Source organism: Cololabis saira, chromosome 23, assembly GCF_033807715.1.
Source record: "Cololabis saira isolate AMF1-May2022 chromosome 23, fColSai1.1, whole genome shotgun sequence".
NCBI lineage: Eukaryota > Metazoa > Chordata > Actinopteri > Beloniformes > Belonidae > Cololabis > Cololabis saira.
In genome coordinates, this window is record NC_084609.1 from 35,182,304 (window position 1) to 35,206,033 (window position 23,730).

Genomic DNA, 23,730 nt, shown 5'->3' on the forward strand with positions numbered 1-23,730 from the left:
AACATGTGTTGCAGGCTCTGACGCAAATCTTCGTTAACAGAAATGTTGAAATTTGATATTTATTCTACACATTTTTACAGCATTGGAAAACGTTAAGAATGTCTGTGTCATGTTTGTCCTCCTATAGAAACCATATTAAAACAAAAATATTTCTTCCATCCCCATCTATTTCCATTTTTAAACATTTCTGAAAAAGCTCCAGGAGCCACTAGGGCGGCGCTAAAGAGGGTTGAGAACCAAGCATCTTCATAGATTTCATGCATACAGTATCAATATGTTGTTTCCAAGTTAAATGATCATCGATAATGACACCCAAGAATTTAGTACGAGTAATCTGGCAAATTTCAGAGCCATTGATTATAATTCTAGGTTTTTCTTTGGGAAATGTTGCGTTTACCATTTCCTCCTTCTGCCACCAGTTCTTCCTGCAGCTGCAGCAGGCGGGCATCTCCCTGGGGGAGGAAGGGGTGCTGGGATCACTGGGAATGATGGAGGTGGGTCGGCTGGCTTCTCTGGAGGGATCTCTGTTCGACGGTCTGCTGGCTCTGCTGGACCGATTAAAAGCTGACATGCTGGGGAGACTGCTGGAGTCCCTCATGAGAGAGATCACAGAAAAAACCAGACCGTACCGCCAAGAGAGGTGACAAAACACTGTTTTCTCCACCGTTTAGCATGCTGCATTCATTTGTGTTGGAGCAGCCGTGTGGGCTGTGTTCTTGTATGAAGGGATTGTTGTGTTGGGCGGGAAGGGAACAATGAAATCAACCCTAGCACTGGCATAGCAGCACTAGGGATGGGCGGTATGGACTAAAAAAATTATCACGATCATTTCTGCCATTTATTCTGATAACGATAAAAATGACGATAGAAAAAATACCAATTCAACTCCACCTTTGTAACTATAAATCTATCACCACATTCAGTCTTTGGAGCCCCCAAATCACTGCTCTAAAAGAATACTAAATACTACTAAACTACACGAATTAAGTTGAATTAATAAAAACCAATTCAATTAGTTCACCTGTACTGCAAAACTGTAATGACTCAAATGAAACAAGTTTGAAATGTGAGAACATATTCAACATTTATTCAAACTGTATGGCTTAAACAGTGGGATAACAGTGCAAACAGCAATAGTACCATTGTCCTTCAAGTTTTCTTAGCTTATAAAATCACAAAGTAGAAAAAAATACAACTTGATAAATAAAGAATCAGGACAAATAAATAAAAGCCATCCTTTGCACTCACTGTTTTTTTGCAGACTCTGCATATAATAGATGATGTTTGGACCTCGTCACTGTTTTTAAATCCAAACCAGTTTCTTTTAACAACAAGCTCCTCGCTCTCAGATCCGCCTTCCGCCATGTCTGTTAAGCCGGATTTATGGTTCTGCGTTAAATCGACGCAGAGCCTACGCTGTAGGCTCTGCGTCGATTTTAACGCAGAACCATAAATCAGCTTCACACAAAAACGTCATCAACGGGAATTTATTGTTTTTACCGCAAGATGACAAATTCTTATCGTGGGGAATTTTTTTGACGGTTTATCGTGAACGGTAAAATATCGCCCATTCCTAGGCAGCACCGGTGTCCAACTGCACTCCCAGCAGTCTGACCAGCACCACCCGGTACCGGCTGGTTGATTTCTTCTCTAATTCTCGTGATTTTACTGTTGAAGAAGCCCATAAAGTCCTCACTACTGAGAGCTGCAGGAATGCACGGCTCAACAGAGTTGTGACTCTTTGTCAGCCTGGCTACAGTGCTGAACAGAAAACGTGGGTTACTTTTGTTATCCTCTATCAACGTTGAATAATAAGCTGTTCTTGCTTTGCGAATGGCTTTTTTATATACTATTAGAATATCTTTCCATTCACGATGAGAGTCTACAGACCTACAAGAGTACCACTTCCTTTCCATTTTACGCACGTTTTGTTTCAACATGCGGATATCTGAATTATACCAGGGAGTTAAGCTCCTGTGGCTAGAAACCCTCCTTTTCAAAGGAGCAACTTCATCTAAAGCTGAATGCAACAGATCAGCAGTGTTATTAGCAAGGAAATCAACATCTGCAGAGGTAGAACCCAGGTCACTGGCCTCGACTACATCACTATTTTCCACTGTTGCAAGATAAGCAATGGCCTCCCTAAACTTAGCATAGCTTCATCAGACAAATATCTGCTAAAATAATACCTCCTGCCCTGCACTTCAACATCGACAATATTAAATTCAAACGTTATTAAATAATGGTCGGATAAAAGGGAGTTTACAGGTGACACCAACAGACCATCAGTTTCAACACCGTAGGTGAGAACGAGATCGAGAGTATGATCAAAACAATGCGTCGGTTTATCCACTTTTTGTGAGATACCCATTGATTCTAGAAGAGAATGAAGGCTAATTTAAGATTATCGCTTTCAACATCCATATGAATGTTAAAATCACCCACTATGATGAATTTATCTGTACTGATCAATAATCCAGAAAGGAAATCTGAAAATTCAGACAAAAACTCTAGATAAGCACCAGCAGGGGGCCGATACACTACCACTAACACAACTGGCTTCTCTGATTTCCAGCTCAGAAATTTCAGACTAAGCGTGAGGCTTTCAAATGTATTATAATTGGACTTAGGTTTTTATTTGGAGACTCGAGTTATAAATTGCTGCGACTCCTTAAATCGCTTTCAACATCCATATGAATGTTAAAATCACCCACTATGATGAATTTATCTATACACATCAGCGCCAGTGAAACAGGTGTACGTTGGACGTCCTGGTCGAGGTGACGGAGAGACCGGAGTGTGATGGCAGGAAAGGAACGAGTAGGAAACCAAACAAGATTAAAAGGACTAAAACCTCTCTGAGCTGCTTTATGGGGCTTTTCCACCAGCACCTACTCAGCCCGACTCCACTCGGTTTGGTTCTTTTCCACCAGGGGTCTAACGTGCAGAGTAGATACTTTTCTGTATCTATTCTGCCGAGGTTCTAAGCGGCTGAGTCGGCTGTATCGACATCATCACACTACAGACCACTGATTGGTCGGGGGGTTGGAGTCAGACGTCTGAGTCAGGAGGAGGAAATCAGAGAAAGAGACTCTGACGGATTCTTGTTCATTTTATTCAACCAGCAATGGCAGCAAAAGTCTGTTTGATGATCCAACTCTGAGGGTCAGATGTTCATAAACCTGGTGCTGAGGAGAGAATTAAAAAGATGTAGACGGAGATAAGGAACGACCAGATCTACCAGGAGATCTGTCTCTTCATAGCTGCTCACGGCTCCAGCTGACTTTTCAGCAGCACAGAGACAAATTTAAAAAAAAAAAAAAGCGTTGCCGCTTGAAGTTTCTCTCACTCTCATTTTTTAACCCTTGTACTGTCTTTGGGTCAAAATGACCTCATTCTCCTCTTCCTTCCTTCCTCCCTTCCTTCCTTCCTTCCTTCCTCCCTTCCTTCCTTCCTTCCTTCCTTCCTTCCTTCCTTCCTTCCTTCCTTCCTTCCTTCCTTCCTTCCTTCCTTCCTTCCTTCCTTCCTCTTTTCTTCCTTCCTTCCTTCCTTCCTTCCTTCCTTCCTTCCTTCCTTCCTTCCTTCCTTCCTTCTTTCCTCCTGCTCTCTCCTTCCTTCTTCCCTTCCTTCCTTCCTTCCTTCCTTCCTTCCTTCCTTCCTTCCTTCCTTCCTTCCTTCCTTCCTTCCTTCCTTCCTTCTTTCCTCCTGCTCTCTCCTTCCTTCTTTTCTTCCTTCCTTCCTTCCTTCCTTCCTTCCTTCCTTCCTCCTGCTCTCTCCTTCCTTCCTTCCTTCCTTCCTTCCTTCCTTCCTTCCTTCCTTCCTTCCTTCCTTCCTTCCTTCCTTCCTTCTTTCCTCCTGCTCTCTCCTTCCTTCCTTCCTTCCTTCCTTCCTTCCTTCCTTCCTTCCTTCCTTCCTTCCTTCCTTCCTTCCTTCCTTCCTTCCTTCCTTCCTCCCTTCCTTCCATCCTTCTTTTCTCCCTTCCTTCTTTCTTTCCTTCTTTTCATTCTTCCTTCCTTCCTTCCTTCCTTCCTTCCTTCCTTCCTTCCTTCCTTCCTTCCTTCCTTCCTTCCTTCCTTCCTTCCTTCCTTCCTTCCTTCCTTCCTTCTTCTCTTCCTCCTTCCTTGACCCAAAGACAGCACAAGGGTTAACTTGATATCAACCACAGACCCAGCAGCACATATATCATCTCCTCCAGGTTCTACATCTTTAGTGTTGTTGTCTTCTTCCTTTAGATACACAATCAAATACGTCACAGCAGCTTCTCCAACCTCCTACTTCTGATCTGGGTGTTGAAAAGAAACGAGGGCGAGTGGAGTCGGGCTGAGTAGGTACTAGTGGGAAAGCGCCACTAGTGTAGCTCTGGGGAGTATTTAGTGACGTAACAGCAAACGTAGACATGATTTGATCTTAAAGGACCTGCTGAACTCCCGCCCTCACAGCTTTGAAGGGTGTGCACTGTGACGTACACACATCCGCTGTACTTTCTTTATCATTTTATGTTGTGCATGAGGAACTAACTGATTGCACCTGCACTTTAGTTGCTGGTAGAGATATGGATGTTATTCAGTCCACGCCGCGTGCTGACGGGTCGGGAGAGGCCGGGCAGGTCCCAGTCCTGACCCCTGGTCCTCTGTGTTTCCTCTCTACACTGCAAAAACTCCAAATCCTACCAGGAATATTTGTCTTATTTCTAGTTAAAATGTCTCCTCTTTAGTAAAAAAAATCTCATTACACTTAAAACAAGACTCATCACTGGAAAAATAACTTATTTGACAATTTTCACCTGTTTCAAGTAGATTTTCACTTGAAATAAGTAGAAAAATCTGCCAGTGGATCAAGATTATTTGCTTGTAATGAGAAGATAAATCTTGTTCCACTGGCAGATTTTTCTACTTATTTCAAGTGAAATTTTACTTGAAACAGGTGAAAATTGTCAAATAACAAGTTATTTTTCTGGTAATGACTCTTGTTTTAAGTGTAATGAGATTTTCTGACTAAAAATGAGACATTTTAACTAGAAATAAGACAAATATTCCTGGTAAGATTTAGAGTTTTTGCAGTGTATCTGCTCCTACTCCTGTCACACGGCTGTCATTAAAGGCTTCACCTGCATTTTTCCGACTTGAGTTTAAAAGAATTCTAAGAAATGCATAATGGTTTCCTAAAATCTCAAATCAAACGTCCATTACAGGAATATTGAGACATGTAAATACGAATGAACCGTACAGTTGCAATGAAAATAAATCTTGCACCGTCTGCGATTGATGAAGATTTTCTCAGAATCTACTTGGTTTTATTAAAACTGACTGACTACTACCTACAAACAAGAGGCATTAAATATTTATTCTTCTGTTCTGCGGTGGTTTCAGGTGGTTGTCTGTTCCATCCCAGCATGACCAGTCCACCATGTCCCTGTCCAGCTCGGCGTGTCCCATGATGCTTTGTGTCCGGGACAGACTGCTGAACCTTCACCAGGTGTTGAGTTTCTCTCTGTTCCAGCTGGCGTGGCAGGGCCTGGCGGAGAGACTCGACAACTTCCTCTACCAAGACGTAAGACGTGATACCTTTGCTTGAATGAGCTGCTGTCATAGAACCAGTACTGGAGTTGTAAAAGAAATTCAGAGGGGGAATGGTGGATTTGATCATATGGGGACAGATAATTTGTGCTGATTACAAATAATATAATATATTACAAATAATAGCAGTGACCAAAACAGCTGCAGAAATACTGCAGGAATGACATAGCAGCAGTTAAATGCAGCCTTCTGTAAGCTTTAAATATCCACTGGGCTTACATCAAATACATCAAAACACAACAATAAAAAACACTTTTCTGAACTTATCAATATGACTCTGTCCTTCACAGGATAAGTAAAATGGATCACTGCAAAAACTCACAATCTTAACAAGAATATTTGTCTTATTTCTAGTTAAAATGTCTCATTTTAGTAAAAAAAAATCTCATTACACTTAAAACAAGACTCATCACTGGAAAAAACAACAATTTTCACCTGTTTCAAGTAGATTTTCACTTGAAATAAGTAGAAAAATCTGCCAGTGGAACAAGATTTTTTTGCTTGTAATGAGAAGATAAATCTTGTTCCACTGGCAGATTTTTCTACTTATTTCAAGTGAAAATTAACTTGAAACAGGTGAAAATTGTCAAATAAGTTATTTTTCTGGTGTTATTTTTCTGCACTGCAAAAACTCAAAATCTTAACAAGAATATTTGTCTTATTTCTAGTTAAAATGTCAAATTTTTAGTCAAAAAATCTCAATACACTTAAAACAAGAGTCATTACCAGAAAATAACTTATTTGACAATTTTCACCTTTTTCCAAGTAAATTTTCACTTGAAATAAGTTGGAAAATCTGCCAGTGGGACAAAATTTATCTTATCTCATTACAAGCAATAAAATCTTGTTCCACTGGCAGATTTTTCTACTTATTTCAAGTGAAAATCTACTTGAAACAGGTGAAAATTGTTGTTTTTTCCAGTGATGACTCTTGTTTTAAGTGTAATGAGATTTTTTTTACTAAAATGAGACATTTTAATTAGAAATAAGACAAATATTCTTGTTAAGATTTTGAGTTTTTGCAGTGTGGTGATGACTCTAAATGTTGAAATAGCAGTAAAACCACATTCATTGATGAAATGACATAAGGGATGAAAAGGAGGGATGGCAGTTTTACAGGGGGGATGATTTGGACCGTTTTTATTTCAGGGGGGGATGATTTGGACTGTTTTTATTTCAGGGGGGATGATTTGGACCGTTTTTATTTCAGGGGGGATGATTTGGACCGTTTTTATTTCAGGGGGGGATGATTTGGACCGTTTTTATTTCAGGGGGGGATGATTTGGACCGTTTTTATTTCAGGGGGGGATGATTTGGGCCGTTTTTATTTCAGGGGGGATGATTTGGGCCGTTTTTATTTCAGGGGGGATGATTTGGGCCGTTTTTATTTCAGGGGGGGATGCCACCCCCCCTCATCCCCCCTCAACTCCAGTACTGAGTGTAAGTGATTGCTTTGCTGTCCTGCAGAGCTGCCCCAGTCCCTGATATTTGTGCGTGTGTCTCCGTCAGGTGATCCTGTCTAACCACTTCAGTGACGGGGGAGCTGCTCAGCTTCAGTTTGACATGACCAGAAACCTTTTTCCTCTGTTTGGTCATTACTGCAAAAGACCGGAGAACTTCTTCAAGCAGTAAGTGTTCCCCTCTGTTGTAGTGGTGGGGGTTTAGAGCATGTGGGGTTACGTAGTGGTCTCTGTAGTCCACCAACTAGAACTCTTAGTTCTTCACTTAACGGGTCATTAATACTCATTTATACCACGGTCTGTGTGAATACTCCATTCTGATTGGCTGGCAGGTGGAGGTTATCACTTATAACCGACACTTAGAAAATAAGTTTGGTCAAATTGCCTGATAACTTTAATATCATTGCGCTGGATCAACTGCCAGGTGGTAACCACGGCAACGGTGATTCAGAGAAGAAGAGCCGGCTACCGCAGGACGGAGACATGAGTGATTTTGTCATTTATTTTAATTTTTTTGGGGAATTTAACAATTTTGACAACATTGCTGATCCGACCGTCTTGTTTCATTTATTTATTTGAATGATTGATAATATTTGTAGCTTAATGAAACGTTTATTTATTTTTTATTTTTTTTATTAGATTTTTTTTTTTTGGGCTCTAGTGGCCCTTTATTCAAGCTGCAGATATGAAAGGGGGTAGAGAGAGAGATCGGGGATGACATGCAGCAAAGGTGCGCAGGCCGGGATTTGAACCTGCGACCGCTGCAGGAGGACTGTAGCCTCAGTATATGAGCCGCTGCTTAACCCACTGCACCACCGAGCGGCCCAAAACGTTTATTTTTTTGAATGGTTGATCATATATATATGTAGCTTAATAAAACGATTTAGGAAACTATCTGTGGACGGTTTGCCTCCACGTCGTCCATATATTTATGTTAATGGAACCTCATCGGGCATTATCCCTTACATATCTGCTCTTTTGGACCTTTGACAACATATTTGAAAACAAGTTTTACATGCCGTTGTTTCTGTAATAATTGATCGGCGGTCTTGTTCTGGTCTCTGGAAACATCCTGGAGACCACATTGTAATATTCTATGTTGTATAAATGACCTGAATGTGCTCTCTGTGTGTCTGCAGCGTGAAGGAGGCGTGCATCATCCTGTGTCTGAACGTCGGTTCTGCCGTTCTGCTGAGGAACGTTCTTAAAGAGTCCGAGCAGGAAGTGAACGATGGTGAAACTGCAGGAGACCCTCCTCCAGAGTCGGTTCTGAACGAGATGGGCGTTTACTGCCTGGCGCCGTGTGACGTGTTAATTCTGCTCCACCTGAGAGCGTCGTGGCCCGGACAGTAACCCTTCCCCTGGCGGCGCTGCTTCATGTACTTATATATTTGTAATCAGTGAAAGATTTAATGTATCAGCTCTTTACAGTAGGATTGCTAAAGGTAATAAAGTCGGAGTCTTCTAAACTATTTTTGGTAGTTTGTCTCTATTTGTTATTCTGCTGACATCGGCAGGACTGTCTTTAACTTTAAACCTGCCTCATGAAAAGGTTTCTCTCTGGAAACCAGTACTGGATTTGAGAGGGGATGAGGGGGATGACATCCCCCCCTGAAATAAAAACAGTCCAAATCATCCCCCCTGTAAAACTGCCATCCCTCCTTTCCATCCCTTATGTAATTTCATCAATGAATGTGGTTTTACTGCTATTTCAACATTTAGAGTCATCACCAGAAAAATAACACCAGAAAAATAACTTATTTGACAATTTTCACCCGTTTCAAGTAAATTTTCACTTGAAATAAGTAGAAAAATCTGCCAGTGGGACAAGATTTATCTTCTTATTACAAGCAAAAAATCTTGTTCCACTGGCAGATTTTTCTACTTATTTCAAGTGAAAATCTACTTGAAACAGGTGAAAATTGTTGTTTTTTCCAGTAATGATTTTTTTTACTAAAATGAGACATTTTAACTAGAAATAAGACAAATATTCTTGTTAAGATTGTGAGTTTTTGCAGTGATCCATGTTACTTATCCTGTGAAGGACAGAGTCATATTGATAAGTTCAGAAAAGTGTTTTTTATTGTTGTGTTTTGATGTATTTGATGTAAGTCCAGTGGATATTTAAAGCTTACAGAAGGCTGCATTTAACTGCTGCTATGTCATTCCTGCAGTATTTCTGCAGCTGTTTTGGTCACTGCTATTATTTGTAATATATTATATTATTTGTAATCAGCACTAATTATCTGTCCTCATATGATCAAATCCACCATCCCCCCTGCAGCGTCTGAGTGGAAACGTACCGCCGTAGCCAGTCTGCACCTCCACCCCTTTTATTGTGGATGTCCTGGGTGTTGTGTTGCGACCAGACACTGGGTTCACTTTAATACTTCCTCAGGGCACCTTACAAGACATGGAAAGTAAACTTTGTTTTAGAAATAAATTAATTAATTCCTCAAACAATAATAATCTAATCTCCAAAAATATCAAATACCGTATTGTCCCGAATATAAGACAGTGTTTTTTGCATTGAAATAAGACTGAAAAAGTGGGCGTCGTCTTACATTCGGGGTCTAGACGTTTATACCCATTCACAACGCTAGATGGCGCCAGATATCTTTAAAGCAAGTGCCGAAATTAACTCCCCAGGCCAAAGCGAACCCCTGTCACCAAGAAGAAAAATAAAAATAGCAGTAGCATGAAGAAGAAAAATAAAAAATAGCGGTAAGAAAGAAAAAAAGAAGAAAATAACAGAAGAGATAACAGAAAAGGAGAAACGTAGCGACAATCTGGAGAAAAGTGGGTCGAAGAAGTTATGATGCAAACTTCAAGATCATGATTTGAATGAGGCAAAATAACATGCTTTTTCTCTCGAATATATTGTTATAATCATTTGTTTACGATGTACTGTAATTATTTTCTGTGTAAAAATTGTATTTGGTGTTTAAAAAGTCTTTTTTCAAATTTGAGTCTTGAAAAAGGGGGTCGTCTTACAATCAGGGTCGTCTTATATTCGGGCAAATACGGTAACATTAAAAATAAGGGGTTACTGTCAAATTAAATGAAGTAGGCTACACCTCAGAAAGGAATCAATTATAAAATATAAGATACAAACTAACAAATGAGATGCTAAATTGACAGAAAAAAGGACTGTTCCGTCCTGCACTATTCACAGATGAACCTTTGTCAGGGCTCACAGCCTACTAGTAATGTTTACCACAACCCAATAACTGTCCAAAAACTCTGGCGGGAGTTACCACGCCACGTATAAATGTCACAAAACACACATGATGAATGTTCAAACTCATGGCGGACATTTATGTTGGTAATATTTGTCCTTTACTAAGTGGTAAAGCTATGAATCATTGCATTAGATATATTATACAGAGAGATATTGTTTCTAAACCTGCAGCAGTTTTCTATTGGAATAACTTCTATAATAGTCAAGGGGCATCTTTAGAAAAGAGCCTCAGTTAAAGGAGCTTGAGGCTCCTTTTAAGAAATGAGACTCTCTAGCGCCACCCTTCACCACGACGGCCGTTGGGGGTACTGCAGCCAACAGTGAAGCCGGCACGGGAGAACAGGGAGAACGCACATGCAGCGTCATGTGACGTCACATCCACAGGACAGCGCGGGAAATTCGGGACCGAATTGCAGCACATTTTGCAGCACACAGCCTGTTCAAGACAAAGGAGAGATACACTAGAGGAATCATTCTTTTGGGTTTGGAACGCTTCATCTGACATTATTACTAGAAAACTTAAAATGTATACACATTTTTTTCATAAATCTTGCCACAATCCGGCCTCAAGCTCCTTTAAGACCTTTGCTCACATGTCTGGATAAAGTTTAACAACCTATTTTTTTTGTTAGAAAAAATCTATAGAAGGAATTTTAGGGGTGTTATCATCTTGAATTGTTTAGGTGGTGACCACTAGAGGCGCTAGAATATTCAAGTTCTCAATTCAGGCATATGGTCGGTTTTTGTCAACCTGTACAATTTGTATGCATAATTGTCGAGATTAAAACATTGTATATCTAAGGAAATAGATAAAACAATACTAAAAAAAAGCCTTTATGAATCATATTGTTATATTTTAGCCAATATTGGATGCAAAATATCACTTTTTTATAGACGATTTTGACACAGGATTTCATAGAAAATGTGTTTCACTGCAAAAAAAAAAAGATACTTATTATGTGTGTGTTAAAAACGCCTATAAAAAAAGTCATATTTTTTAACCAATATTGGACAAAATATAGCAATACAATTAAAAAAAAAAATAATAATTCAATTGATGTTTTATCCATTTCCCTAAATATAAAATCTTGAACATTGAAGATTTTGCATATAAACTGTACATTTTGACCATTATTGTGACCATATGCATGAATTGAGTATTTGAATGTTACAGCGCCTCCAGTGGTCACCAGCAAAAAAATCCAAGATGACAACACCCCTATTATTCCTCCTGGGGGTTCCTTCTAACAAAAAAATAAGGTTGTCAAACTTTACCCAGAAGCGTGAGCAGAGTTATCACTCTTAGGGTTTGCCCCCTGACTATAATGAGATAGATTGGAAAAACACATGGGTCTTGTCAAGAAAATGTATTATTACAAACAAAGTAAGAGAAGTTACTTTTAAAATGCTTCATAGATGCTATCCAGTCAAGAACATTCTTATTAAATATAAGATAAATATAAGCGGTTAAAACAAGAAGCTTATGTGAAAAATATAATATTTCATCAAGCCTTCTATTTTATTTTGATATATAATTTACTGTCCTTAATTTGTAACTGCATTTTATTCTGAAGTTTTGTACCTTGTCTGTATATATCTGTCAATAAATATAATAACTCATGGTGGAACGTAGTTTAAGAAGTAAACAAAGAGCAACAAATTAAGTGGATGTGTGGTTTTAGTGCTGATATTTGATGATAATTCAGGCTGCCATTAAAAAGGCTTTACAAGACATGGAAAGTAAACTTTAAAAAACATGGGCCCGCAGGGGACGTGATTCAAAACAGCGAGAACTGCTGGTAGGGTCGCCAACCGTCTCATGAAAAACTGAATCATCCCGTATTTATGAACTAAAGTCCCGTATTGAGCTGAAAATGGATGCACTTTGTCCCGTATTACTGTGAGAGTCAGAAAATAGTCATAAAATACCAATGGAAAATGGCATTGAGCTGTTGAGATCATAAGTTTATATTAATTTATACAATTTTAAGTTAAGCAGGACAGGATTCTGTTTAAGAAAGATACTTATTTCATTCAGTTCATTTTGTTATTTTGTATTAAAGTGAATTGATGGATAATAATGTGTTTTCCATGTGTTCATGACATTCAAAAATATGCATCTAATTCAATTCAGGTTCGAGTCAAATAGTTAAAAAATCGTTTCACTCACTAAAAAACATTCACCACGGCAGGAAGGGTGAAGGCCGGTGTTCTGCCAATCCTTGTTACCTGCCGAGAAATGCTACTTTGTGGTTCTGCGCATGCGCACAGTCGATTTTCAAAGTTTGATTGCCACGCCCATCATTTCTTGCATGATGTAAAATTGATAATATGGGATGTTGAGTATTTGATCCTTCAAAATACACAACCCATGACATGAATTGCGTTACACTTTGTGAACATTATACGATAAAGAGAAATAAAAACAATTCTATCACTTTATTTGATATTTATTCAGTCATTAGCCTTTATTTAACCAGGCAGGTCATTAATAACATTCTTATTTACAATGACGGCCTGGCAAGAGACAAGGACCACTTGGGGGGAAAGGGAAGTGGTTTAGGGAATAAAACACAGTAAAATTGTAGCTCTACAAAAGTTAGAAAACCATTAGGGAGTATTTTTTGGCAAAGCAGCAGAAATGGGCAGAACACCGGCCCTGCTGATGAGGTGTCCCTTATTTGTTTTTCAGGGAGTTGGCCCCCCCACCTGCTGGTCCTCCTAACACACCGACAGTGCGACAGCGACACCTAGTGACTTACTCAGACCACTGTCCTACATCTGCCGCTTCTTTCATTGATGGCGTCCCAGCCATCAGAACAAACTCAATGCAACAGAAAACCACCCAGCGCACTTCATTTTATTCTTTATTTCATTCAAAAATAAAACAAACAATTCAATACAAATACAAACACAAATGTTCCTAAATTGTGAATGAAAAGCGAGCAGAAAGAAGAATAATCTTATCTAATCTGCCCCTTTTTCCCAAGAACTAAATTTACAAATAACAAATTTAAAATTTAAAAAACAATTAAGTAAATAAAAAATGTAATTAAATAAAATTACTGCCGGCTATGGGTATGTCAATCAAACTTAATTAACATTTTTCATTATATTTACTTAACATACAGGCTTTAATTGTTCTTTTGAATGTAATGTTTGATTTGGATTCTTTGTTTTCTTTATTCAGATTGTTCCATAAACTGATTCCTTTCACAGAAACACAACGTTCCATCAATTTAGTCCTGAATCTTAGTTTTTTTTTAAAAATCTGTTCCTTTTAAATTATACTTGCTACTCTTTTTTCAAATATTTTCTGAATGTTGATTGGTAAAGTTTTTTTATGAGCTTTAAACATAATTTGCAGAATACTATAGTCTACTAATTCATGAAATTTCAACAATTGTATCTAAAGGAATAATGGATTTGTTGGATTTCTATATCGTTTTCTACTGATTATTCTTATGGCTCTTTTTTGCAAAATGAAAATTGACTGAATATAAATGTTTTACAGGCATTTATTTCCCCAAACTTCAACCCAGTAGGTCAGATATGGTTCACTTGAGGAAAGCATAACCAAACAGAATCAAAAATACAATCAGAAGGTTTGGTGATTCATGAAGGTGTTCTATCATCAATATGCACATCTAACTGTAACTCAGTGTATGCAGCAAAAACGTGTTGCGTTAGGCAAGTCCTGTTCGTCTTGTTTTCAGCCCTCTGCCGTCATTTCCATTCCCTCTCCATCTTTTCTTGGTCACTCTCCAACCCCTTCACCCGTGACTCAGAGCTCCTCTGGGGGACGACTGTTTCTTGGGGGATTTCTCCGAGGAGGACTGGGACTTTGGGGTGTGCCAGCACCCCGGACAGTTCCATCTGCCTCTCCTCCTTACGCTGCACCACTCTTTGTGTTTCACCATCCTCTCCTTGCAGCACGTACACAGGCTGTCACGAAGGAGTTCCAAAAAGTTCCAAAAATTATTCATTTAAACTAAAAACGCTGCAACGCAGGATCCAAAATCAAAACAAGAGCCCAAATTTTACAAAACAAAAAAAACATGACATGGCACATGGAGGACAAAACAGTACGGACCAGCAGGGAGCAGGAGAAAGACCAGACCAGATATACACAAGGTTAACGAGACACAGGTGGAGACGATCAGGGCTTATTGGAAACAGGAACCTCAAACAAGAACTCAAACACAAAGACATGCGGTGCTTCCAAATGCCATACTAAACAGTATATACTCAAAAAGTATAGGCTACTTAAGTTCGGCACACTTTTGAGTAAATATCAGTAGTATGCATTAATTGGGACGTACTACTCAGAGTCACACGGCACTTCCTGCCGTTGGGAGGGGGAGTTGTTACCATGGCAACAGCTCCTGTCACAGCAGCAGTAGCAGCTGTTACCATGGTAACAGCAGCTGTAGCAGCACCACTCCGCTCTTTCCCATTTATCCTGGCCCAAACAAGATGACATTATATAATATTGTTATATACGAATATAATAATATTAATATTTTATAATAACATCATTATACTTAATATTACACTTATGACATATACGTATCTGCGCAGCAACCAAACACGGCTGCATTGCATTGTGGGAAGTTTCTGCTTAGCTAGTGTCCATCTATCCACAAAAATAAATTTCTCCGGAATGAGTATGGATAGAGCGAGTATGGATAGGAAGGTTTTTAGGCCAGTTTTAAAACTGTCCAAGTTCTGTGGAGCCCTCAACTGGGCGGGGAGACTGTTCCACAGGCTGGTGCTGATGAGCAGAAGGCTCGGCCCCCCAGGGTGGAGTCTGGTTTTTGGGACTCGGAGGAGCAGCTGCCTGTAGATCTGAGGGAACGGGTGGAGGTTTGTGGAGTGATGAGGTCTTCTAGATATGGTGATGCGTGTCCATTGATGCATTTGTGGGTGAGTAGCAGGATTTTGTAGTTGATCCGGGAGGAGACAGGGAGCCAGTGCAGCGTGTGAAGAATGGGAGTGATGTGTTCATATTTCTGGAGTCTCATCATGACCCTGGCAGCAGCTGTTCTGAACATATTGCAGCCTCTGGATGTTCTTGCCAGGGATCCCGAAAAAGAGTCCGTTGCAGTTGTCCAGCCTTGAGGAGATAAAGGCCTGTACCAGTTTCTCTGCATCTGGTAGGGTTAGATGGGGCCGGAGTTTGGAGATGTTCCGGAGGTGGTAGAATGACGTTTTGCATAGTTGTTGTATGTGGTGGTTGAAAGAGAGGTGGGGGTCAAATCGAACCCCCAGATCTGTGACTGAGTTGGATAGAGGGATGACCTGGCTGTTGAAGGTGAGTTGGGATATGGGGGAAGTCTGGATCTGATGTGGTGTGCCAAGAAGGAGAGCCTCAGTTTTGTTACTGTTCAACTGAAGGAAGTTGTTACTCATCCATGCCTTTATCTCCTAAAGACAGATGGTGAGAGATGACAGGGCTGCAGAGGGAGTGGGGGCAGTTCTTATGTAGAGTTGCGTGTCATCAGCATAACAATGGAAGGATATCCCATGTCTGCTGATGACACGACCAAGTGGGAGCAGGTAGGTAATAAAAAGGATTGGGCCGAGGACCGACCCCTGTGGGACGCCACAGGTGAAAGGGAGCAGCCTGGATTTAAGTCATTCTGGTCGTTTGGGTTTATCGCCTTCCTAAATGTCCTTTGTGTTTTGGCTACTTACTCCAGTTATTCCTTTAGAAATAAAGGTATTCCCTGAAGTTTTTTCAATGTGACGTTATCTGTTCCAGTCATATTAACAATCATTTAACTGGATAATCAAACTGCCAAAAAAAAGAATCAAGTGTAATTGTTTACAAAATAAATGAAAACAGTGCTCTCAATCTGTGTATCTTGTTTTTTCTGAGCAATAATTTAACAAGGAATGAGACAAAGCTTCAAAGTTGAAAGAGTAACGAGCCATGTTTAATCATATAAAAACATACAATAAGCATATAAAAATATAATACATTTATATAAAAACCTACTTTTGGGGGTTTTTCATCTCCTCCTTCCACAGACTTGCCACCAACAGCAGTCATGGATGGTTATGCTCAGCAGCAGGTCCTGGTGGAGTTTTTTTCCACTGCGCTGCAGAACATGGTGTCTGATGTGCAGCCGTTGAGCCTCAAAAACCTGGTCTCTCAACGAGATAATCCACAAGCCAGGAGACCAGAAATCTGAAGTTTTTCCGTGCCTTTTTTCCATTCCTGCCCCAATAAGGCCTTTCAGTCGAGCAAATTATGGTTTTAAATCAGTTTTCCAAAAAACAGCAAAATTGTTTAAAATGTTGCATAGCCTTGTGGAGAAGCCCCTATCATGAACATTTGAGCCATTGCCTGCTCACTTGTGATGCTCCAGTGTGGTAGTATACCAAGTACTGTGGCAATGTTTGCTGTATTGGTGAAACTCTTGGCGTGCAGCTATCCGTCTGCAGGCTTACAGCCATCGGCCGTTCCCCGTTTGACTAAAGTGCAAGTTTCAAAAGGTGAGCTTTGCAACTGGAGGGATTCTTGCTTCTTAGTCATGTCCCACAAACCACCTTTTAAACTTTTATCTGCAATGTGGTCATATTCTAAGCAGTCCCATATTGGTCTACAGCACTTTCCCCAGGAACCATGGCCATGCGGAGGCTCTGGCACCCACCAACCTTCTGCAAGTGAAGGTCTAAGCAGCATCCATGCTTAGACTGCACAGCAATGCTACCAACATCAGGATATGGCTTGTAATGCCAGACCTTCATTGATGTGGGGAAGTGTAACCTACATTCCATTTTGCATTGTTCATTTTGGTTTACCTCCATTAACAGCATTTTGTCACCTTTATTACAAATGAGCATTCCCCAAAGCCATGTACAAGTTAAAATCTTTATTGGCCAAAGCTGATCAGGATCTTTTATGCAGAGGACATATTTCTGCCAGCCTTCAGACACCTAAGCATTTCCTGCAGAAGTCTAGGAGGAAGCTTGGAAGACCTTTTTCTGCTGCACAGAACCATGGTCGTCAGAAGCATGCTCTGTCAAGTAGTGGACGGCCTGTGAGTAGTCTCTGCCCTTCTCATGGTGCTGGCTGAAGGTAGTATGGGTGCCAGGAGGGTACAGGCCATACAGGAGTTTGTAGTCAAAGTCTGGATAGGGGGAAGCAGAGAAACCACCCACACCAAACTGGGGAACCACCACACTTGTGAATCCCTGCTGTCCTCGGCCCAGTTGGTCAGCTGGATAGCCAAATTCTTCCGTCTGTCGCTGGAAGTTGCCAAGTTCAGCTTCCCTCATAATACTGGCAGCTTCTCCTGCCTGGAAGCTCGGTTCAGGTGGTGGTAGAGGGGGTTATGGGAGAAAGTCACTGGCATCCATGGTCTGGTCATCATCTGCTGCTTCAGTCAAGCTTCGGGGAGGAACAGCCCACTTGGTTTCTGTGGAGAAACCACTCAGAATACAGTACCCAACCACAAGACTAGTACCATGCATCAGACTTATTTGGTAGACAAGACTGACCAGCAACAGCCGGCCGTGAACCAACAGCTCCTGCTTGAAAGGGTACAGAAGAACCAGAGACAACATAGCCAGGCTGAAGGGGCACAAGTGACCCAGAACCGACAGCTCCTGCCTGAAGGGGCACAGCAGACCCAGAACCGACAGCTCCTGCCTGAAGGGGCACAGCAGACCCAGTACCGACAGCTCCTGCCTGAAGGGGCACAGGAGACCCAGTACCAACATAGTATCCCACAGCAGGTGCAGCTGAGTCCAGGCTGCTCCCTACTGGAGTTGTGTAGCCAACAAGCTGAGGGGGGTTAGGGTTCTGGACAAGTACTGGTGCAGATACCAGTCTAGGGGCACTGTAGAGTACTGGTGCTGAGTGACCTGTGGGTGCTCCCTGGTAGGAGGCAAAGTTGCCACCAGCACGACTGCCACCACCACTCTGTTGGTGAGATTTTGATCCTGAGGACAGAAAACAGAAGATTTAAGCTCAGTGTGATACAACTACACATGTCATGTCTTCAGCAAATCATAGTCTACCCTTCAAATGCATCCCTCATGACTCCACAATCAACAACACACAGAGGGAAACTCTGAAAAACAAGAACACAACATCAGAAACTTCTAGAACCAGTTGGAAACAGTTGCTTCCAATCAAGACTGTAGCAAACCTCAGGAAGAAGCCTCTAGTCTTCATAATGAAAGTCAGAAGTAAAGGAGTCAGCACAGCTGAGAGTTTTTAAATGTTGCCAGGGACCAGTTCTGACCAACCACAGCTTAACAGGCTAACGACACACAGCTGCTGTGGTCTGACTCCAAGGAACCATTCTTACCTCAGCTGATGCTCCAACTGACTACGTTTACATGGACCACAATACTCCCAACATAATCAGATGGAGGAAAGAGTTGCATTAAGAAATGTATATATAAATAGCATCTTTAAACTAATCAAGTTAGTATTTTCAGTAAGTGATATTCACATTAAGGTAGGTGGAGTATCCCGACCATAAACTATTTTTAGATGGACAACAGGAATCCGATTATTGCCTGTAACCGAATTAACATCGTCCTCATGTTTGTTCTGGGTCTACCATGGCTTTTCAGGAGCTGTCAATAGTGATTCTGGGTCGGTTGTACCCCTTCAGGGATGCCAGTGACCTTCTCCCTTCACCCTCTCTACCACCGACTGGACCTGTACTCCAGGTAGGAGATATCTCAGGTGTAAGAAGGAAGCTGAACATGGCAACTGCCAGCAGCAGACAGAAGAATGTGTCTACCTAGCTACCCGTGACTCCAGATGACATGGTAATGACAGAAAGAACAAGATCTCGGATACCGGCGGCAGAAATGAGTTTCTTCCATAGAGTGTCCGGGCACTCCCTTAGAGATAGGATGAGAGGCTTGGCCATCCTACAGAAGCCAACAGTAGAGCCACTGCTCCTCTGCAACAAGAGGGGCCAGATGAGGGGGATCGGCCATCTGGGGAGGATGCATCCTGGGCGCAGGTTGATGAGGTTTTCTGGGCATGTCCCACTGGGAGGAGAACCCAAGACACGCTAAAGGGAGTATGTCTCTCGGCTGGTGTGGAAATACCCTGGGATCCTAAATGAGATGGATGAAGTGTCAGAGGGAAGTCTGGTCCACCCTGCTGTTGTGCCGGTTCAGTTAGAGAGTTAATTTACCATGGTGTCTGATGTGCAGCCGTTGAGCCTCAAAATCCTGGTCTCTTGGCGAGATAATCCACAAGCCAGGAGACCAGAAATCTCAAGTTTTTCCGTGACTTTCCATTCCTGCGCCAATAAGGCCTTTCAGTCGAACAAATTATGGAGTTCTAAATCAGTTTTCAAAAAACCAGCAACATTTTTTAAAATGTAGCATAGCCTTGTGGAGAAGCCCCTGTCATGAACATTTGAACCATTGCCTGCTCACTTGTGATGCTCCAGTGTGGTAGTATACCATGACCTGTGGCAATGTTTGCTGCATTGGTGAAACTCTTGGCGTGCAGCTGACTGCAGGCTTACAGCAATCAGCCACTCCCCGTTTGAGTAAATCTGTGCAGGTTTCAAAAGTTGAGCTTAGCTAGGATGATTCTTGCTTCTTAGTTATGTCCCACAAACCACCTTTTAAAATACATTTTATCTGCAATGTGGTCATAATTCTAAGCAGTCCCAGATTGGTCTACAGCACTTTCCCCAGGAACCATGGCCATGCGGAGGCCCTGCCAACCACCAACCTTCTGCAAGTGAAGGTCTAAGCAGCATCCATGTTTAGACTGCACAGCAATGCTACCAACCTCAGGATATGGCTTGTAATGCCAGACCTTCAGGACACACATTGATGTGCACCCCGTTTTGCATTGTTAATTTACATCAGTAAACAGCCTTTTGTCACCTTTGTTATAAATAAGCATTCCCCAAAGCCATGCACAAGTTAAAATCTTTATTGGCCAAAGCTGATCAGAATCTTTTATGCAGAGGACATATTTCTGCCAGCCTTGAGACACCTAAGCATTTCCTGCAGAAGTCTAGGAGGCAGCTTGGAAGACCTTTTTCTGCTGCACAGAACCATGGTCGTCAGAAGCATGCTCTGTCAAGTAGTGGACGGCCTGTGAGTAGTCTTTGCCCTTCTCATGGTGCTGGCTGAAGGTAGTCTGGGTGCCAGGAGGGTACAGGCCATACAGGAGTTTGTAGTCAAAGTCTGGATAGGGGGAAGCCGAGAAACCACCCACACCAAACTGGGGAACCACAACACTTGTGAATCCCTGCTGTCCTCGGCCCAGTTGGTCAGCTGGATAGCCAAATTCTTCAGTCTGCCGCTGGAAGTTGCCAAGTTCAGCTTCCCTCATAACACTGGCAGCTTCTCCTGCCTGGAAGCTCGGTTCAGGTGGTGGTAGAGGGGGTGAGGGGAGAAAGACACTGGCATCCATGGTCTGGGCATCATCTGCTGCATCAGTCAAGCTTTGGGGAGGAACAGCCCACTCGGTTTCTGGGGAGAAACAAGTCAGGATACAGTACCCAACCACAAGACTAGTACCATGCATCTACAGACGTATTTGGTAGACAAGACTGACCAGCTTCAGTCGGCCCTGAACCAACAGCTCCTGATTGAAACGGTACAGAAGAATCAGAGACAACATAGCCAGGCTGAAGGGGCACAAGTGACCCAGTACCGACAGCTCCTGCCTGAAGGGGCACAGCAGACCCGGTACCGACAGCTCCTGCCTGAAGGGGCACAGCAGACCCAGTACCAACATAGTATCCCACAGCAGGTGCAGCCGAGTCCAGGCTGCTCCCTACTGGAGTTGTGTAGCCAACAAGCTGAGGGGGGTTAGGGTTTTGGACAAATACTGGTGCAGATACCAGTCTAGGGGCACTGTAGAGTACTGGTGCTGAATGACCTGTGGGTGCTCCCTGGTAGGAGGCAAAGTTACCACCAGCACCGCTGCCACCACCATTCTGTTGGTGAGATTTTGATCCTGAGGACAGAACACAGAAGATTTAAGCTCAGTGTGATACAACTACACATGTCATGTCTTCAGCAAATCATAGCCTACCCTTCAAATGCATCCCACATGACTCCACAATCAACAACACACAGAGGGAAACCCTGAAAAACAAGAACACAACATCAGAAACTTCTAGAACCAGCTGGAAACAGTTGCTTCCAACCAAGACTGTAGCAAACCTCAAGAAGAAGCCTGCAGTCTTCATAATGAAAGTCAGAAGTAAAGGAGTCAGCACAGCTGAGAGTTTTTAAATGTTGCCAGGGACCAGTTCTGACCAACCACAGCTTAACGGGCTAACGACACACAGCTGCTGTGGTCGGACTCCAAGGAACCATTCTTACCTCAGCTGATGCTCCAACTGACTACGTTTACATGGACCACAATACTCCCAACATAATCAGATGGAGGAAAGAGTTGCATTAAGAAATGTATATATAAATAGCATCTTTAAACTAATCAAGTTAGTATTTTCAGTAAGTGATATTCACATTAAGGTAGGTGGAGTATCCCGACCATAAACTATTTTTAGATGGACAACAGGAATCTGATTATTGCCTGTAACCGAATTAACATCGTCCTCATGTTTGTTCTGGGTCTACCATGGCTTTTCAGGAGCTGTCAATAGTGATTCTGGGTCAGATGCCAGTGACCTTCTCCCTTCACCCTCTCTACCACCGACTGGACCAGGGGCCTCATGTACAAAGAGTGCGTGGATTTCAATGTGAATCCGTGCGTGTAATTCTTGCGTTTTTCAAAACTGTGCGTACGCCCAAATCAATGCACGTTTCTTTGAACATCACAATAAACGTGGATTTGAGCGCACATGCGGGAGCACAACATTCCGCTCAATCCCCCCTCAAATACATACAATTGAATATGATAATGAGGATAATTATCCATTAAAAACCGCTCATCCTGGTCCGGTCTCCGCTCCCAATTGGTAACAGAACTGTGATATGCCCGCACGAAAAGGGAAACAACAAGGGACACAGTTACAGCAATATATAACTCCGTTCACACGAGGCAGCCTCAACATGGCCGACAGAGCAGCAGCGACCCCACAAGGCAAGACACCTGGCCCCGAGGCCGCTCTCTCCCTGCAGATGCTCCGAGAGGAACTTCAAACTTCCAGAGAAGCGGTGCTGACACAGATAAAGGCTGAAATCATGGCATCGTCTCAAGGAGTTAAAAATGACATTGAGTCTCTCCGCGCGCAGACAACCGCGGACATACAAATACATTTTGTCAATACTTGACAAAATGTTAAAAGACTTGCAACTCGACTTGAACTTGAGAAGACTTGCTACCTTCACCAAAACACAAGGATTAAAAAGTATGTTAATAATGAACGCGCTGTGTGTGTGTTGTGTGTGTGTGTGTGTGTGTGTGTGTGTGTGTGTGTGTGTGTGTGTGTGTGTGTGTGTGTGTGTGTGTGTGTGTGTGTGTGTGTGTGCGTGTGCGTGTGTATGCATTTGTGTGTGTGCGAGCTGGCAAAGCATCCAATCAAATTAGATCCACGTTGCGACAGCATCCAATCAAATTGCAGGACAACCAATGACGAAGAAATGGTAACCAAAGCGCCGGTTTGCAAAAATGATACCGAAGATAATTTCGTTTGGGTACAAATACTATGAGGTGGTGAACAAAAAAAGAAATTGCGGTTTGCAAAACATGCGGGTCGAAGATCACAGACGGAGAGGCAACAACTTCCAACTTCGTTCGACATCTGAAGGTGCACAAAGAATGGTAAGTAGAGCTGGCGAGCTAATGCTCAGCTAACGTTACTTTATCTGCTAAGTAAAGTAACTTTTCTAGCTGTAGTTAATGATGCTGTACTGGTAATGTTACATTGCAACACGGTAATCTGTTGCGTCCACTGCGTTCACTCCCCGACTCCGACTTTGATAAACAGGTGTAGACAGCACACATTGATGTCTAGCTAAACTAACTAAATCATCGATAACCAGTTTAATGAGGACTAGTTGAATAATGGCTAGTTAAATAAGTAATCGTTGAATTGGGACTAGTTGAGTAAGGACTCATTGAATAACGAAGAGTGGGCTAGTTGAGTATGGACTTGTTGAATGAGTTTTAGATGAGCAAGGACGAGTTAAATAAGGGTGAGATGAATGAGGGCTATTTGATAAGGAGTAGTTGAATGATGACGAGTTGAGTAGGCACTAATTGAATTAGCAGTAAATGATTAGGGACCAGATAAACGAGCACGAGACGAGGTGGCCGAGTGGTTAAGGCGATGGATTGCTAATCCATTGTGCTCTGCACGCATGGGTTTGAATCCCATCCTCGTCGTGCTTGCTTCTCCTGTGCTTTGAGGTGTTCCTTGGAGTTACTATGCGGTGGTGGTATCCCAGCATGGTCGAATGCTGTCTTTGCTTCAAATAACCTAAGAGGCTCAGTAGCATTACCTGTAAGCTACATTTTGTTTATATAGTAATG

The 23,730-nt window shown here is 42.0% G+C and overlaps 1 protein-coding gene and 1 non-coding gene across 2 annotated transcripts in view; both read left to right on the forward strand.

Moving 5' to 3' along the window:
• Positions 1 to 8,508, forward strand: part of rint1 (RAD50 interactor 1) — a 38,798-nt gene extending 30,290 nt beyond the window's left edge. The window contains exons 12-15 of the mRNA XM_061714236.1: positions 420 to 640; positions 5,370 to 5,550; positions 7,086 to 7,204; positions 8,176 to 8,508. Of these exons, the coding sequence (XP_061570220.1) occupies positions 420 to 640; positions 5,370 to 5,550; positions 7,086 to 7,204; positions 8,176 to 8,389 (735 nt within the window). The 3' untranslated portion in view covers positions 8,390 to 8,508. The remainder of the gene's footprint in view (positions 1 to 419; positions 641 to 5,369; positions 5,551 to 7,085; positions 7,205 to 8,175) is intronic.
• Positions 8,509 to 23,501: 14,993 nt separating this feature from the next.
• On the forward strand, positions 23,502 to 23,583 carry trnas-gcu (transfer RNA serine (anticodon GCU)). The gene has a single exon. It is a non-coding gene; the product is annotated as a tRNA-Ser (tRNA).
• The last annotated feature ends 147 nt before the right edge of the window (positions 23,584 to 23,730 follow it).